Source organism: Syngnathoides biaculeatus, chromosome 6 (genome assembly GCF_019802595.1).
Source record: "Syngnathoides biaculeatus isolate LvHL_M chromosome 6, ASM1980259v1, whole genome shotgun sequence".
NCBI classification, from domain to species: Eukaryota; Metazoa; Chordata; class Actinopteri; order Syngnathiformes; family Syngnathidae; genus Syngnathoides; species Syngnathoides biaculeatus.
Window position 1 is genome coordinate 443,333 of NC_084645.1, and position 17,654 is coordinate 460,986.

The window sequence follows — 17,654 nt, forward strand, 5'->3', positions numbered from 1 at the left end:
TGTCAGTCAGGGCTGGTGCACCTTCCTGAGACTCCAGTATGCATGGTACCGTTCAAGGTTTGTGTAAGACTACAGAGGAAAAGGAAGCGCTTATCACGTAAAGTTTTGTAAGGGGTTGAGGTCGTCATGTGGAAAGCCTCAGGTTGTTTCAGAAAGTTCAAATTTGTCATTTCAGAGGACCTCTGCACACAAGTTTAACGATGACAGCTGTTGACAGGTCAAATAGTTGAACACATCTTCAATACTGTAATTCTTGGATAAAATATGCTTTGCAGGGTCGCAGGACGGCTGGAGCCAATCCCAACCATCAATGGGCAGCGGGTGGGGTACACCCTGAACTGGTTGCCAGGCAATCATAGGGCACATCGAGACAGACAACAGTTGCACTCACAATCACACCTAGGGGCAATTACCTCTCCCTAAAATAGCAAGTGAGAACTTTAAAATAAAGAAAATTGTTAGGATACTAATTACCATTCATTTACTATCTTCAGAAAGCTAGTTATTGTGAAAACATGATGCCGTTATGAAGGTCTTGGCACCCACATATACTCACTCTCTTGGTACTCTGAAGCTACGAACTCATTTCAGTGAAAGCTCCACCTTGTTTATTCATGGTAACTTTGCTAAGTAATACGCGATGTGAGCAGTATTATTCAAGCAAATTCATCCATATATAATCCCTTCAACATACCATCGTATCTTAACTCTTCGTGTATGATCATTCTTTGGTCCAAACTACAAGACTACATAATCGTTGACATTTGACTAACCATACACAAAGCAAACTACATCAGCATAACAATCGATTATACACTAAGAGCACACACTGCAACACACTACAATTCAAGTTTGGGACTTGTGAAGACAGTATGAAAATAGCTGGTAGGACATTTTTACCACCCTTGGAAGTGGTTCGCGTAACTGCAATTGCAAGGACAAGGGTTTGTACCATGCTCAGGAGTGGTTATACATTACTTAATCTTGTGAGGCTTGTCCTCACAAGTAACCCACGTCCTCATAGCGTAAGTACATATTGGGTAAGTACGTATGAAATGATAAATGCAGCCCTATGGGGGCACAAACCAGTGCAATCTGTAGGCCGGTCCCAGGCCCGGATAAATGCAGAGGGTTGCGTCAGGAAGGGCATCCGGGGTAAAAACTGTGCCAAACAAATATGAGCGTTCATCTAAAGAATCCCATACCGGATCGGTCGTGGCCCGGGTTAACGGCGCTGCTGACCTGCAGGGCGTCGGTGGAGGTTCAGCTACTGTGGGTCGAAGACAGAGAAGAGGAGGAAACCGGATCCATCATCAGAAGAAAAAGAGGAATGCACAGAGCCTACAACTGAGTGTAGGGACTATGACAGGAAAAGCTCAGGAGTTGGTTGACATGATGATTAGGAGAAAGGTTGATATTCTGTGCATCCAAGAGAGCAGGTGGAAAGGTAGTAAGGCTAGATGTTTAGGAGCAGGGTTTAAATTATTCTACCACGGAGTAGATGGGAAGAGAAATGGAGTAGGGCTTATTTTAAAGGAAGAGCTGGCTAAGAATGTCTTGGAGGTGAAAAGAGTATCAGATTGAGTGAGACTAAAATTTGAAATTGAGGGTGTTATGTATAATGTGGTTAGCGGCTATGCCCCATAGGTAGGATGTGACCTAGAGTTGAAAGAGAAATACTGGAAGGAACTAGATGAAGTAGTTCTGAGCATCCCAGACAGCGAGAGAGTTGTGATTGGTGCAGATTGTAATGGACATATTGGTAAAGGAAACAGGGGCGATGAAGAAGTGATGGGTAAGTACGGCATCCAGGAAAGGAACTTTGAGGGACAGATGGTGGTGGACTTTGCAAAAAGGATGGAGATGGCTGTAGTAAACACTTATTTCCAGAAGAGGGAGGAACATATAGTGACCTACAAGAGCGGAGGTAGAAGCACGCAGGTGGATTATATTTTGTGCAGACGATGTGATCTGAAGGAGGTTACTGACTGTAAAGTAGTGGTAGGGGAGAGTGTAGCTCGACAGCAGAGGATGGTAGTGTGTAGGATGACTCTGGTGGTGGGTAGGAAGATTAAGAAGACAAAGGTAGAGCAGAGAACCATGTGGTGGAAGCTGAGAAAGGAAGAATGTTGTGCGGCCTTTCGGAAAGAGGTAAGACAGGCTCTCGATGGACAGCAGAAGCTCCCGGAAGACTGGACAATGACAGCTAGGGTAATCAGAGAGACAGGCAGGAGAGTATTTGGTGTGTCTTTTGGTAGGAAAGTGGAGAAAGAGACTTGGTGGTGGAACCCCAAAATACAGGGAGTCATACAAGGAAAGAGATTAGCGAAGAAGAAGTGGGATACTGAGAGTACTGAGGAGAGGCGAAAGGAGTACATCGAGATGCGACGTAGGGCAAAGGTAGAGATGGCAAAGGCTAAACAAGAGGCATATGAAGACATGTACACCGGGTTGGACACGAAAGAAGGAGAAAAGGATCTCTACAGGTTGGCCAGACAGAGGGATAGAGATGGGAAGGATGTGCAGCAGGTTAGGGTGATTAAGGATAGAGATGGAAATGTGTTGACTGGTGCCGGTAGTGTGCTAAATAGATGGAAAGAATACTTTGAGAAGTTGATGAATGAAGAAAATGAGAGAGAAGGAAGAGTTGAAGAGGCAAGAGTGAAGGACCAGGAAGTGGCAATGATTACTAAGGGGGAAGTCAGAAAGGCACTACAAAGGATGAAAAATGGAAAGGCAGTTGGTCCTGATGACATACCGGTAGAGATATGGAAGCAATTTGGAGAGATGGCTGTGGAGTTTTTGACCAACTTATTCAACAGAATACTAGCGGGTGAAAAGATGCCTGAAGAATGGAGGAAAAGTGTTCTAGTTCCCATTTTTAAGAACAAAGGGGATGTTCAGAGCTGTGGGAACTATAGAGGAATAAAGTTGATGAGCCACACAATGAAGTTATGGGAAAGAGTAGTGGAGGCTAGACTCAGGACAGAAGTATCTGCGAGCAACAGTATGGTTTCATGCCTAGAAAGAGTACCACAGATGCATTATTTGCCTTGTGGATGCTAGTGGAAAAGTACAGTGGATCTAGAGAAAGCCTATGACAGAGTACCAAGAGAGGAACTGTGGTACTGCAGGACATGCATGATGGCAGCAGAACAATGGTGTGGTCTGCCGTTGGTGTGTCAGAAGAATTAAAGGTGGAGGTGGGACTGCATCAGGGATCAGCTCTGAGCCCCTTCCTGTTTGCAGTGGTAATGGATAGGCTGACAGATGAGGTAAGACTGGAATCCCCTTGGACCATGATGTTCGCATATGATATTGTGATATGCAGTCAAAGCAGGGAGCATGCAGAGGAACAATTAGAAAGATGGAGACATGCACTGGAAAGGAGAGGAATGAAGATTAGCCGAAGTAAAACAGAATATATGTGTGTGAATGAGAAAAGTGGAGGGGGAAGAGTGAGGCTACAGGGAGAAGAGATAGCGAGGGTGGACGACTTCAAATATTTAGGGTCAACAATCCAGAGCAATGGTAAGTGTGGTAAGGAAGTGAAGAAACGGGTCAAAGTAGGTTGGAACAGCTGGCGGAAGGCGTCTGGTGTGTTTTGTGACAGAAGAGTCTCTGCTAAGACGAAGGGCAAAGTTTACAAAACAGTGGTGAGGCCGGCCATGATGTACGGATTACAGACGGTGGCACTGAAGAAACAACAGGAAGCAGAACTGGAGGTAGCAGAAATTGAAGATGTTGAGGTTCTCGCTCGGAATGAGTAGGTTGGATAGGATTAGAAATGAGCTCATTCGAGGGACAGCCAAAGTTGGATGTTTTGGAGATAAGATTCGAGAGAGCAGACTTCGATGGTTTGGACATGTTCAGAGGCGAGAGAGTGAGTATACTGGTGGTAGGGTGCTGAGGATGGAGCTGCCAGGCAAAAGGGCGAGAGGAAGACCAAAGAGAAGGTTTACGGATGTGGTGAGGGAAGACATGAGGGCAGTTGGGGTTAGGGATGCAGGAGATAGGCTAAGATGGCAAAAGATGACACGCTGTGGCGACCCCTAACGGGACAAGCCGAAAGGAAAAGAAGAAGTATGAAATGATATCATAACCCGGTGGTACAAATGTGAGCGCACACCCACGCACTCATATATATCCATCCATCCATCAATTTTCTAAGCTGCTTATCTTTACGAGGGTCGCGGGAGTGCTGGATCCCATCCCAGTTGTCATTGCGCAGGAGGCAGGCTCCACCCTTAACTGGTTGCCAGCCAATCGCATAAAGACAGACAACAGTTGCACTCATAATCAACTCTAGGGGTAATTTAGAGTCTCCAATCAATGCACATCATTTCACATTTTTACCAACAACTTCATTTCTGATTTTTTTTTAACTTCCTTTTCTGTATGCATAAATTACTGAGGTTGTTCCCAACTTCCGCTGAAATGTTCAGATCAATAGCACCTTTGGGAATAAATTTAGTGAGAAAAATGGTGACATTTTATATACTTAATTTCCGCCACTGCATGCCATTTTTTAATGATGATGATTACGAATCTTTACTCCTGTGTACTGTATATTGCAATATTAACCATTAAAGTAACAGTATTATATATATATATATATAATATATATATATATATATATATATATATATATATATATATATACAGTGTGTGTGTGTCCCAGTACAAGAATATTTTGACCTGAACTAGAAGTTGCTTTACCCAAGAGACAACCTCACTTGATCTCCTTCAAATTTTGTCAGGACTAAACAAAGTTGATTCTTACCTCTAATCTGGGACTTGTTTGAAATAATCTTACGATTTACTTGAGACTTACATTAAGATTATGTGATTTAGTCCCATCTGTGGGCAAAACAGGAGTGCCCGTAAAGACAACAACAACAACAACAACATTGGACCTTAGATGCAACATTTCACTAAGCGTGTGCGGACACATCAAGCAAGCACACACAAATAGCCTCATCGGAGTGTGGCAGACGCGAAGAAAGAGCTCACTCACAGACAGTTTTAGAAATAGGCAGATAAAAGATTTACTTGGTTGTTTAAACCAATGGAAGACAAAAAAAACCAACAACAAACCGATTGCTGATTGAGGCACCCTGTTTCCATAAGCAATATTAATAATTCACAGGATTCTCTTCTGAACAGATGTAGCTGACACAGAGGAGGAAGGCGACGTAAACATACGATCACTCATCTCCTCGCTGTCTGAATCACTTAAATGGTCTTTCGCCAATCATTCTAAATTTGTGCTCGTGTGCTTGCACGTGCGTGTGTGCGTGGTCACTTGGTATTTGGAATTGTCCTCTCATAACTGCTGATCCATGAATAGCCCAGATAGCTGCTTCACCGCATGTCCTGTCATTGAGTGCCTAATTGGCAGAAAAAAACATGCACACAAACAGAGAGATGAACGAGTGTGTCTGAATTCACACATTCAAAGGGAAATAATAAGCACACACATGCACAACCCAGAAAAGGAGAGAGGAAAACACAATTAGAGATACCCAAAAAAAAAATGTCAAGTCTACTTCACAGTGTGCGGACATCTCAAGTGAGTCGCTCGACACACCCAGACCTCACTGTGGGAATGGGAATGAATAAAATTTGTAAATAAGTAATGTGCTCCTTGGAGAGTTGCCCTCTGGTCATCTCGCATTCAAACCAAGACACTTTTAATCGCAAATATTCGTGATGCTTAAGCAACACTCACGTTGCCATTATGACAGTGTGATTGATGAATGCAGTACACGTGTGGCTGAAAAATGTCCTTTTTCCGTACCTGAGTAAATCCAATTGGCTTGCCCGACGAGTCTCATTTGGTCCGCACCTTTTTGTTTCGTGTAAGGTAAAATTATCATTTTTGTATAAATTAAAAAAAAAAGACATCTGAGTCCCAGTTCTGAGGTCCTGGGTTCAAATCCAGCCTTGCTGACTTTACTAGTGTGGCTTTTGCATATTCTCCCGCGGGTTTTCTCTGGCTCCTCCGGTTTCCTCCCATCTCCTAAAAACATACATGTTAGGTTAATTGAAGACTCCAGATTGTCAGCAGGTGTGAATGTGAGGAGAAATGTTTGTTTATTTCTATGCGCCCCGCGATTGGCTGGCAACCAGTTCAGGGTGTACCCTGCGGCGATTCTCGTGAGGATAAGTGGTTAAGTGAATGTATGGACACATGTTAAAGAAGCCCAATGAAACACTCGTTCTCACGTGCACACGCACACAAACTTGTGCACGCAAACACTGTAGTATTTGTGTTTGGAATGTCATTGTGACGACCTGCTCAAGTGAGTGATGTCACACTGCAAAACTCACTATTGTACAAAAAATGCATCATATTTCTAATCAAAGTATCAAAACTAGATTTTAAAAAACTTGACCGAAAAATGTGAATTTTTTTCAGTTTTTAATTGTTTCAGGCTATTTTTTCCATGAAATTAAGTGCTCCACTGGTAGTTTTTTTTTTTTTCTAACTCTTTGGGCTTGTTTTTCTTTCTGTTTGTTACCAGTAATAATTTGCTTGAAACAAGTTTAAATTGTCTAAAAACAAGTACTTTTTACATGATGAGTCTTATCTTAATTACTTTGGAGTTGGAATAAGACAGATATTCTGGGTATAATATTGATTTTTTTTTTTTTTCTAGTCCAGCAGCTGGCATCAAGTGGGCTGGCTGGTCTGCTCCTGGCATCTGAGTATGAGTTTTGACTGACATTTAGTATTTGCATGTTTGACTGTTGTATGCATCAGAATGGGTGGGGGAGGGGTGGGGGGGGGAGCCCAGAGTCTGGTGAAAGACTTTGGAGAGCGGAGAACTAACATATATATATATATATATAATATGATTTCTTTGATGAGCACCCATCCCTCCAATGTCCATCTGTTAATTGCCAGTTCATCCAGTTTTTTTTTTTGCTTTTTGGATATTTGCTATTCAATACAGATGGGAGTACTAAATGTTTAGTGCTGGTCGCTCCAATGTTTTCCCACTGGATTCATGTGGTTTTAGTCACCTGTTCCAAGAGTTTTGCCTTCCTCTCCTGTAGGGATGCCATATGGGCCTCATCCCGCCTTTCCTAATTTGTACCAGGCAAGGACACGGGATAAAGGACTCTGCTAAAGTTCTATGGACGCATCGCTACCCTGGAATGTTCATTTATAGTGGATATAAAAAAAAAGTCTACACACCCTTGTTCAAATGCCAGGTTTTTGTAATATAAACGAAGGAAACCAAAATAAATCCCTTTCAACACTCAACCCGATGGAAATTTTAAAAATCTTTTTGAGAAGGGCAGTAAAATTAACAACTGAAAATGTGGTTGTAGAAGTGTGCACACCCACTGAATAACTGGGGTGCGGCTCTGTCTCAGAATAAACACGTTCACATTCAAACTTGTGTTAAATGTCAGTCATCACAGACCTGCCAGAATTTAAAGTGCCTCTGATTAAACACAAAAAAATCTGCTGTTCTGATAGACTTTTCCATTCCGCTTGTTATTCTTCTTTTGTCTGTTTCTAGCAGAAGCCTAAATGTTGACTTCTATTTCAAACGGTATTACTCCATCCAGTTTGATGAAGGACCCCTACCAGGTAATGAAACAGCTGCAAAACATGATCCGTACCACATACAGTAATAAGATGACGGCATTGAACATAAAGAAGTACAGAAACTGTTAGTGCATCATGTTTAATTCATTGTGCATCTACTTCTGGTGTGTGCGCCTTGGTCACCAGGAGGCAGTATATTAAATGCATACAAGCGCCCGCTCGCCATCGCTTTCTCAAATCTGCACAGTCGAGCACGAAAAATAATACGCGTCAAATTTGTTACGAGTAGAAATACATAGATATTGAAAGACATCGCTTACTTTGTGTAGTCTTGACCAATGTTCCCTCTTAGCTGGGCAATTATAGAGCACATGAAAACGGATCCAGCGCAGTGAACCACAGCCTGACGTTTTTTTTTTTTTTTTTTAAAGAGGTAAGCAAGTCTTGAAAAACAAGCTGCTGCTCAGCCTACTTCTACGTCCTAGTTTACCTGACACCGCACCCCTCCGCTCTTGAAGGAGTAAACTCATAATTACAAACACCCTCAACTTTATATCTGCGGCCGTGACTGGTGGACCACACCCGTAACTTTATATCTGCGGGCATGACTGACCACACCCATACATTTTTCAAATGTGAGTGATTGGTTTCTTAGAATTCTTGCTTTTTATGTTAAAACCTGTTACTTTTCTCAAGGCAACAGATTTATAAGATTGTTTTCAGAATTCTAGCCAAGCCAATTCTTGCTTACCCCACTGGAAGATTTTTTTTCCCCCCTTGAAATTAGAAAATATAATCAAATTTAAGTAAATTTTGCTCAATTCTAGACAAGCTTTTTTAACAGTGCAGATTTGGACCCACAACCTCTGAACCCTGACTTGCATGTGCTATCTATTTGGTTAAGCGTGCCACTGGGAATAATAATGTTAAAACTAAAGTAAAAGCAGCCATTAAAATCACATAAATAATATATATATAGAATAAATAACTCTTGATAACACGATGAACACCATTGGAATATAATATTAATTTTGAGTAGAATCAGGGAAAATTTTAATCATGCAGCCGACATACATGACCAAATTAAGAACTTTTTTTTCCCCAGTGTTCATTGTAAAAGTAGCATGGATAACAAGCTTAAGCATTGATAATAAAAGTTTCGAAATTCGCAAAACTAAAGGCACATTAACCTTTTTCTTGCCTGCACATACGTTAAGATACAATATAAAATCAATGTTGTTTTTTTATCTTTGAACTGTAATCTGCATACTCAGACCAGTTCTGTGCTCACCACGAGTCCACCTTGTGGTATTCACATTACTATTACCAGTATAATCGATCACCCTGCACGCTTGATTGACATTGAGCAACAGTTAGACTCCATCAGATCAGTTTGGAAGCATAAAAATCTTCATGCCACTTTTGAACGGTCTCTTCCCTGCTAAAGAAAGGCATGGGATGATGTACAAAGTCATTCATGGTTAGTTTCGGCATGGATCTGCCATAAAGAACCTTTGTATTATTAAATCCAAACATGAAACTCCTCAGCCACATTCAGTGTGCTGTTCTCCGAACATCACTGCTGGAAATAAGCTGCCCATGTTCATTATCTTCTTTTCTTTGCTCTGTCTTCTGTCTTTCTGTAACTCAGTATTTCACTCTCTCATCTGCACTCCCTCGTCACCTCAGCTCATAACACAAAATCTACAGTCCACATTCAAGTCAGCTGCGGCAACACGCATCCTACTTGACATTCCGGGAGGTTTTCACTGGGACGTTTTTGTTCCTGCTCTGTCTTGGGCTTGACCTTCAATATTTTGATGCTGTTTTCACAATGCCACAGTAGTTGTCAGCTATGAACATTTGTTGGTGTACCGTTTTAACATAAATATAATTGCACAATGCAGTATTTGTATGACACATGTTGGACTGTTTTGGGTGAAACATCACCCAATAGATTTTTGGATAGATGAAAGATGGATGGTTAGATGTGGATATATGTTTGGATGGATAGAAGGAGAGAGCGCGATACAGGGGCAGTGGCAGTGCACAATAGACAGGTTTCAGAGTAACGTGGTGTAATTACAGAGCACTAAAATGCACTGGGCAGCACTGGGCTCAGTTGGAAAGCTTTGGCCTCACAGTTCTGAGGTCCCGGGTTCAATCACCCGCCCGTGCGGAGTTTGTATGTTCTCCCTGTGCTTGCGTGGGTTTCCTCCGAGCACTCCGGTTTCCTCCCACATCCCAAAAACATGCAACATTAATTGGACACTCTAAATTGTCCCTAGGTGTGATTGTGAGTGCGACTTTTTGTCTCTATGTACTCTGCGATTGGCTGGGAACCAGTTCAGGGTGTACCCCGCCTCCTGCCCATTGACAGCTGGGATAGGCTCCAGCACTCCTCGCGACCCTTGTGAGGATAAGTGGCTAAGAAAATGGATGGATAAAATGCGCTGGTACCCTGAACTGCACCACACGACTAGGCCAAGAACGTCCCTGCTGAGATGGGGTATAGATCACAGGCATAGGTTGGAAGTCGATCCAGTCTGACTAGTGGAAGTATTCAGTCAAGTGGAGCAGGTTTTACAGGTTTAGACCATGAGTGGCCAATAGAATATGGAGGTTGTTCATAAATATTAGCTTTCACCAAGATGACCACCTAAGGCAAGGAATATGCCACCATGCTTTATCATTGGCCAACATGACACAGGAATCACAGGGCACTTGACCACTTGCATACAAAACTTTACTAGCTACTACTACTTTAACTTTACTACTAGCTCTTCCATTGACCTTATCAAATAATGCTGTCAGAGTCCCATCCTGGCTTGGCGAGGCCCCAGTGTGTCCCGTGGCACCTCCCACGTCTGCATCTTTCCCAGCGGATGCATTTTGGGCATGTCATGCGGCTTGATTACATAGAAAGTCAATGCAGTTTACGCGGATACATGCGAATCTGTGCAGATGATGCGAGCACGTGCAAATTTGTCTCCTTCGCCCAAACCCTTGAAGCTGCCACGAGCTGACCTTGTCCGGGAAGTAATGTTGCGGCCGCCTCTTGGAGGGGAGCTGAGGGGAACCCCCCTCCTCCTCCACTCACCCTTTGGCAGCTTTACAGCGCTGATGAAGCGTATACACTCACTTTCAATGTGTCATGTGAGCAAACTCAAGCTAAGGACATGAGGCAAAGCAATCTTTCGCAATCAATGGGTACGTAGCATTATGGCTTGGCTTGTGAGATTTCAGACTCTTATCATAACCTTCTTCGGTCCTTTGTACCACCATCAAACAAAGTGCTGCACAGGGTTAAAATTATTACTGCAACAGGCCCATTTTCATGCCCTGGGACAAGTGTCACCCCCTGCTTTATGACTGTATCTGTCTTGTGTCATCTGATTGGTGAATTGGAGTCACATGACATTAGTGATCACATTTGACTGGCACAATAGACACCCTATGCGTAAGTGGAAGATGCAGTCTAAAGATAGACATGCGCATGCAAGAGCGAATTAAAAAAAACTATGCATGTCTATCATTCTAACAGAGTAAAAGTATAAATCTTCACATAAATACTCAAGTAAAAGTAAAAAGTATGGTCCATTTAAAGTACTCTGACAGTTTTATGGGAAATGATAGAGTAGACGGAGTAAATCTAGCATGTTACTACCCACGTCTGATTATACATGGATCCTAAACAACATGTTTCCTTTTGAGTTTTCCTTTTTCAAAGGCAATCTTATTTAAAATCTTTTTTTTTTTGTTTGAGGGGGGAGGCAAATAAAATCTTGGCAAGGGCTGACCCTCAGTGTGGGTGTGTCCGCGTGTGTGCACGTCTGTGCACAGACAAATAGGAGAGCTTTTTAAAGGATGTGTGTAACTGTGTAAATGTTGTTAGAGTGACAAGGGTTGAGATGAAGAGAAGGGATTTTGGGACATGAGATCCATACATGGATCGCATCACACAAAATGTGAAGATGCGTGCATGTGTGTGCGTACTGAAAAATAGGAGTATTTGTAAAGATTGTGTGTCTCAGTCCCTGAGATAACGCTCCCCTGTGTTTGTGTCTGTCTGATGGTTGAGACAAGGAGGTGAACAGGAGGTTTTGTTGTGATGTATAAGGTATAACAAACTCACACTGTTGTGTTTGTTATGCAGTGACCTGCTGAAGATGATTTAGTCTCTGTGTGTCTCCCACAATCCCATCACAAGCGGAGGCCACTCGGCACATGCTCATAGACACTCTCACTTTGCACAATCACACTGTGGAAAGATGCATTGTCATTCAACACAGTTTGGTGAGTGCAGCTTTTTAGATGCTGGTTTTTAGGTAGAACAGAAAACAACACAGCCATAAGTATTCAGAGCCTTTATTATTATTTATTGCACCTTTATTGGCGTCCAGCAGTGTTTGATTATACTGATAGGTGTGGATGAGGAAAGTCTATATCAGACTTTACAGCTCACAGTGAATGTCAGAGCTTGCAAAAATCACAAGGAACTGCCTGAAGAGCTCAGACACAGAATTATTGCAAGGTACATATCTGACTAGATCTAGAGGGACAGCCAAAGTTGGATGTTTTGGAGACAAGGTTCGAGAGAGCAGACTTTGATGGTTTGGACATGTCCAGAGGTGAGAGAGTGAGTATATTGGTGGAAGGGTGCTGAGGATGGAGCTGCCATGCAAAAGAGTGAGATGAAGACCAAAGAAAAGTTTGATGGATGTTGTGAGGGAGGACAAGACGACAGTGGGCATTAGAAAGGAAGATGCACGAGATAGGCTTAGATAGGAAAAAGATGACACACTGTGGCGACCCCCAACAGGACAAGCCGAAAGCAAAAGAAGAAGACTATGTTTACAAAATCATATTATTGCTGTACTTAAGGTTCCTAAGAGGGCAGTGGCCCAATAATCCTTAAATAGATTTATAGAACTCATCGTCCGGTCAAAATGAGCCGTCGGGGTAAAGAAGAACCGCAGAATCACTGTGCCTGAGCTCCAGAGGTGCAGTCGGTATATTGGAGAATCTTCTAGAAAGTCAACCATCACTGCAGCCCTCTACCAGTTGGGCTTTATGGCAAACTGTTCCGACTGAGTCCTGTCATCAGTGCAAGACTCATGAAAACCGGCATATTTTGGTCTGATGTGACCAAGATATAACACTTTGGATTTAATTCTAAGCGGTATGTGTGGAGAGAGAGGCACTGCTCATCACTTGTCCTGTACGGTCTCAACAATGGAACATGCTGGTGGCAGCATCATGCTGCGGGGGTGATTTTCAGATGCAGGGACAGAACGACTGGTTGCACGCGAACGAAAGATGGGAATATTCTGGATAAAACCTTTTCCGGAGTCTTCAGGACCTTAGACTGGGCTAAGCGTTTACCTACTATAAGACTATGACCCTAAGCACAAAGCTAGAATAGCGGAAAGTAACTTCAGAATCAGAACCCTGAATTAAACCCATTTGATCATCTCTGGAGACACCAGTAAATGGCTGTCCACCAACATTTACCATCCAACCTGACAGAACTGGTGGATCTGCTAGGAAGAATGGCAGATGATCCCCAAATCCAGTTGAGAAAAACTTGTTGGATCGTTCCCCAAAAGACTCATGGATGTATTAGCTCAAATGGGTGCTTCTACTAAATGCTGAGCAAAGAGTCTGAATACGTATGGCTGTGTGATAGTATACCTTTTCTTTACTAATCAGCAAAAAAAAAAATCAACAATTTGTGTTTTTTTATGTCAATATGGGTTGCTGTGTTTAAATCAATAAGGGAAAAAATGTTTTTAGCAAATGGTTGCAATATTACAATGAGTGAACATTTTCAAGGGGGTCTGAAAATTTACTGTGATTACATACCCACTGTGTGGTTAAGTCCTTAGATTGTCATTGACAGAAATATGAGATTTGCTGCAAGAGTGGTTTGATCTACATAGTTTTGTCTGTTTTGCCTTTAGTACCATTCCCACCTTCCCTCCCAATTCACATGCATTCTTCTGTAACTGTATATAAAGAAAATTGCAAATTGAAATTTGCAGTGGCAGAGAAAGGAAGAATGAGAGTCTGCCTAAACTAATACCACACAATCTATTTCCATTTTTGTATTGAAAAAAAAATGTAAACATTCACAGGATAGGGAGGAAAATGTGAACCTCTAGGCTGCGGATTGTGCAAGAGCTAATCAGAATCACGTGTCAGCCAACCTGAAGCGCAATCAATGAGGAAAGAAAGGAGATGTGACTTAAAGGTGCCCTGGCCTCTACAGAATGGACGCTAGGTTCGAACTGTCTCCTGTCAAGAAGCATTTCCTGCTGTATACCATGCCTTGCTCAAAAGAGCTATCCAAATGCATACATTTAAGAATTGTTGACTTGTATAAAGGGCGGCACGGTGGATCAGTTGGTAAAGGGTTAGCCTCACAGGTCTGATGACCCAGGTTCGATCCTGGGCCGGCCTGTGTGGAGTTTGCATGTTATCCATGTGCCTGTGTTAGACCAATTTTCTATAAATAAAGAAAGTTCTGCACTGTTGCTTCTCTTCCGAGGAGTAGCTGTCCTGCAGAGATCATTGCAAGAGGACAGCATATTATGCTCAAAGAAGTTAAGAAAAAAAAAAAAACCCTGAAGTGTCATCTGAAGATGCTCATATCTGAAAAAAAAATCTACCATATGTCAGACTTTAATCAAGAATGGTGTTCATGGGAGAAGGAGGACCCCATTGGTGTTTAAGAAATATCACTGCATGTCTGAAATTTGCTCAAGGGCACTTCGATCTTCCACAGCACTACTGGAAAAATATTTTGTGGACAGATGATCCCAAAGTTGAATTATTTGGGAGGAATCCTCAACGTCATGTGGAGAGGAAAAATGGCATATACCAACATCAAAACCTGATCTAATCTGTGAAGCACAGTGAAGGGAGCATCATGCTTTGGGGGTGCTTTTCTACTTCAGGGCCTGGATAGCTTGCTGTCATCAATGGAAAATTTAATTCACAAGTTTAAGAGGATGAGTGTTGCAACAGGACAATTATCCAAATCAGCAGTAAATCAAAAACAGAATGGCCCAGTCAAAGTCCTGACCTCAACCTGATTGAGAAGGTGTAGCATGAAACCAAGCGTGCTATCCACAGAAGACATTCCAGGGATCTTGCTGATCTGTAACAGTTTTGTAAAGAGATATGGTCCAAACTGCATCCAGATACTCGCACGTCTGATCTGCATCTACAGGAAACATTTGATTGAGGTGATTGCTTCTAAATGAGGGATAACCATTTATCAAATCCAAGTCTTCACCCATTTGTTTTCTCTCTCCCTGTGCTGTGAATGTTTATGTTAGGCACTATAAAAATAGGAAAAAAAATCTATGGTCTTGGTCTTACGTTTTGTGGTACTTACAGTACTTGTTTCTGCATTTTTCCATTGCCTGGATTCTGTTGGATGGGGGGAGGCTCTGACACACACCTGCTCTGAATCATCATTAGTCTTTTTCATCTGGTGTATCTCCTTTCAGCTGAATATTTGTGTTCCATTATTGCTCCACGTCCATTTAATGGTTGATTTTATTGTTTTGCATTTCTATCTTTCGGCCACTAGTTTCGATTGTGGTCCACCTGTCCACCTCAGGTTACGGTATATTCCTCTCCTATAATCTTGTAGATTCACGCCAGCCTTTTGCCAAGGTAATTTTCATTCGGGTTATCTTTGCACACATTATCTTGTACCCTTGGTTAAATAATTATCAAAAATGTAAGAAATGTAAGAAATTCCAGTGTTCACACACGCACACATATTATGTATATATTTTTTGTATTGGTGTGGCTTGGCAGAGGTGCAGTAAAAAAAAAAATACATTTGTGGGTGTTGATGGCGCCTTGATTGGTGCCATATTGTTTTTAAGTGTAGCAAGACCTTTGACCGATGGTCTGCCACTCATGAAAACTCGTGGCAGAACCCAATAGATTGCACGACATTTCAGTCGGTTAGCAGGCTAACTGTTTTTCTGTTCAGAGTTGTTCTACTTGAAGAATTGGTTGTTATTCTGATACAACAAATCCCCACAAATGAGCTGCATTCAAGTAATTTCAAACATTAACTCAGAAATAAGGATGATCTGCAATTTAAAGACAATAAGGACATGAAGTTGTGTTTATAGAGAAGGTAAGGATTGGGGCACAGACGGGACAGAAATTCAGGACAAGTGGCTGAAAAGAGGCTTCGGGAGGGACAAGTGACGGGAACATAAAAAACGAAGAGGGAGAGATGAGATGAAATGAAATGAAGGAGAAGGGAGGAAGGAAATGATGTTTGTGTTTTCTATTCTTTTTTTTTTTTTTCTTATTCCAGCACAAATTTTCCCCCCGGAGCTCATTAGTCTAGAGAGAAACACACCACAAAACCTTAAAAACCAACCAAGTGGAGAAAGACAGTGGGGGGGGGGGGGGGTGGAGGTTCAGCCTGAGGGGAACAAAAATGGTAAAAAGAAAAAAAAAGAGAGAGAAAATAGTAGCACATGAAGTCGAGAAATGAGATAATAGCTACAAGTGGACAGGAACATGCCACTAAAAATGTTTACTGAATAAACTACCAGACCAGACGTGGGATAGGTTGAAGAAAAATAAAATTACATTTAAATTTTATTGATTTCAGAGCAAAGAAATTAACAAAACAGTTTGTAATAAACCCATTTGATTGAGTGGTAAAATCAGAGAAAGAATTTTTAAGGTCTAAATATTCACATGTAATTTACAGCCAAGATAATAACAATAATAATAATGTTTTAGCTTCTAGTAATATGCTGTATCATGTATGTACTATTTGACAATTATAGTCACAACCAGTTTGAAATAAAAACAAAAAAGAAGAAGCAAATTTTCTTTTAATCAGAAGAGCAGAACAGCAGCCCAATTTTCCACACAAAGTCACTAGAAGATTCCCTTATAATATTAGTTTTTCTTTCATATGACACTGAAATACAGAATATACAGACATTATAGTCATCAGCCAAATTCGCTTTAAGGTATGAGTATTATTATTATCATCGTCGTCATCATCACCGTCTTAGTAGTAGAAACAGCGGCTTGGATCTTCGATATAATATCACATATGTATATCGTTGTTTTTGAGCGTCCGAAATTCCCACATCTGACGTTGAATTAAACCAAGGATTCGTCCGTGCTAGGAGGCAAACGATTACAGCAGCAGATAAAAGTACACGTGGGGGGGTTGGGAGGACGATGAGATGGAGACGCTCATAGAGGAGGAGCGAAGAGGGGCGGGGCGGGGATCCTGGGAGGTCCGATAAAGGGAAAGCTAAACTGGAGGTAAAAAGCAGCCTTAAAAGAAAGAAGTGGAAAAAAAGAATAAAGGAAAACTGCACTTTTCAAAATGTCTTTCACATTGTGCTTTGCAGCAGTTATGAAGCTTGTTGCAGCATCGTTATTATTGTTGTTATTTACACAAAAACATTTGGGTTGATTAACCTCTCCCGTGTTAACTTGGCATTTCTTGCAGCTTGATGGCGATGGTGGTGGATTTGGAGCCTTCAGTAATAGTAAAACAACCTCGGACTTAATACAGCAGACTAAATCTGTGCTCAAAGTGGGAAGGGCGAAGCAAATAGTCTCCATTATATATGCAAAACATAAGAGGTGAGATATGTGAAGATTTGATGCGGCGTTACCTTGAGTGCTCCGAAATGAGAGCAACTTCGCCACCAAGGGCCAGTTTAAAAAAAGAATAATAATAAGTTGATGGGCTGAACAATTTAAGAAACATTCCTCAAAGTTGTGGCTGGAATGAAGGGAAGAAGGGGCATTCTGCCTTTAAAACACTCACATTTTATGTATATGATGGAGCAGAGAGTTAAAAAAAATGTTTTGGCCATCCACAGAACGACACTAGGATGAATAAATGGATGGAAGGATGAAGGGAAGTGAAGTAGATGGCCACAATTTTCAACTCTTCAGTAGTATCCCGAAGAGAAGTCCGTCGTCACCGCCATCCCGCCATTTTCTTTGACCTGTGTCCCTCCGTTTTGGCACCTCTTCATTGTACATTCTGTCAACAACTGGCCCCTCCTCCTTT

The 17,654-nt window shown here is 41.8% G+C and overlaps 1 protein-coding gene across 6 annotated transcripts in view; it reads left to right on the forward strand.

Moving 5' to 3' along the window:
* LOC133501824 (uncharacterized) overlaps positions 1-17,654 on the forward strand; it is a 161,621-nt gene that overhangs the window by 136,096 nt on the left and 7,871 nt on the right. For 3 of the 6 annotated variants that reach the window (XR_009795289.1, XR_009795290.1, XR_009795292.1), the window contains one exon: positions 7,539-7,606. The exons of 1 other annotated variant lie outside the window; for it this stretch is intronic. Coding sequence is in view for 2 of the 5 variants with exons in the window: in XM_061821861.1 (XP_061677845.1) it covers positions 7,063-7,096 (34 nt within the window). In the remaining 3 variants the exon portion in view is untranslated. Of the gene's footprint in view, positions 1-7,062; positions 7,198-7,538; positions 7,607-17,460; positions 17,562-17,654 lie in introns of those variants that run through there. 2 more of the 6 variants (XM_061821862.1, XM_061821861.1) reach the window with 2 other exon arrangements.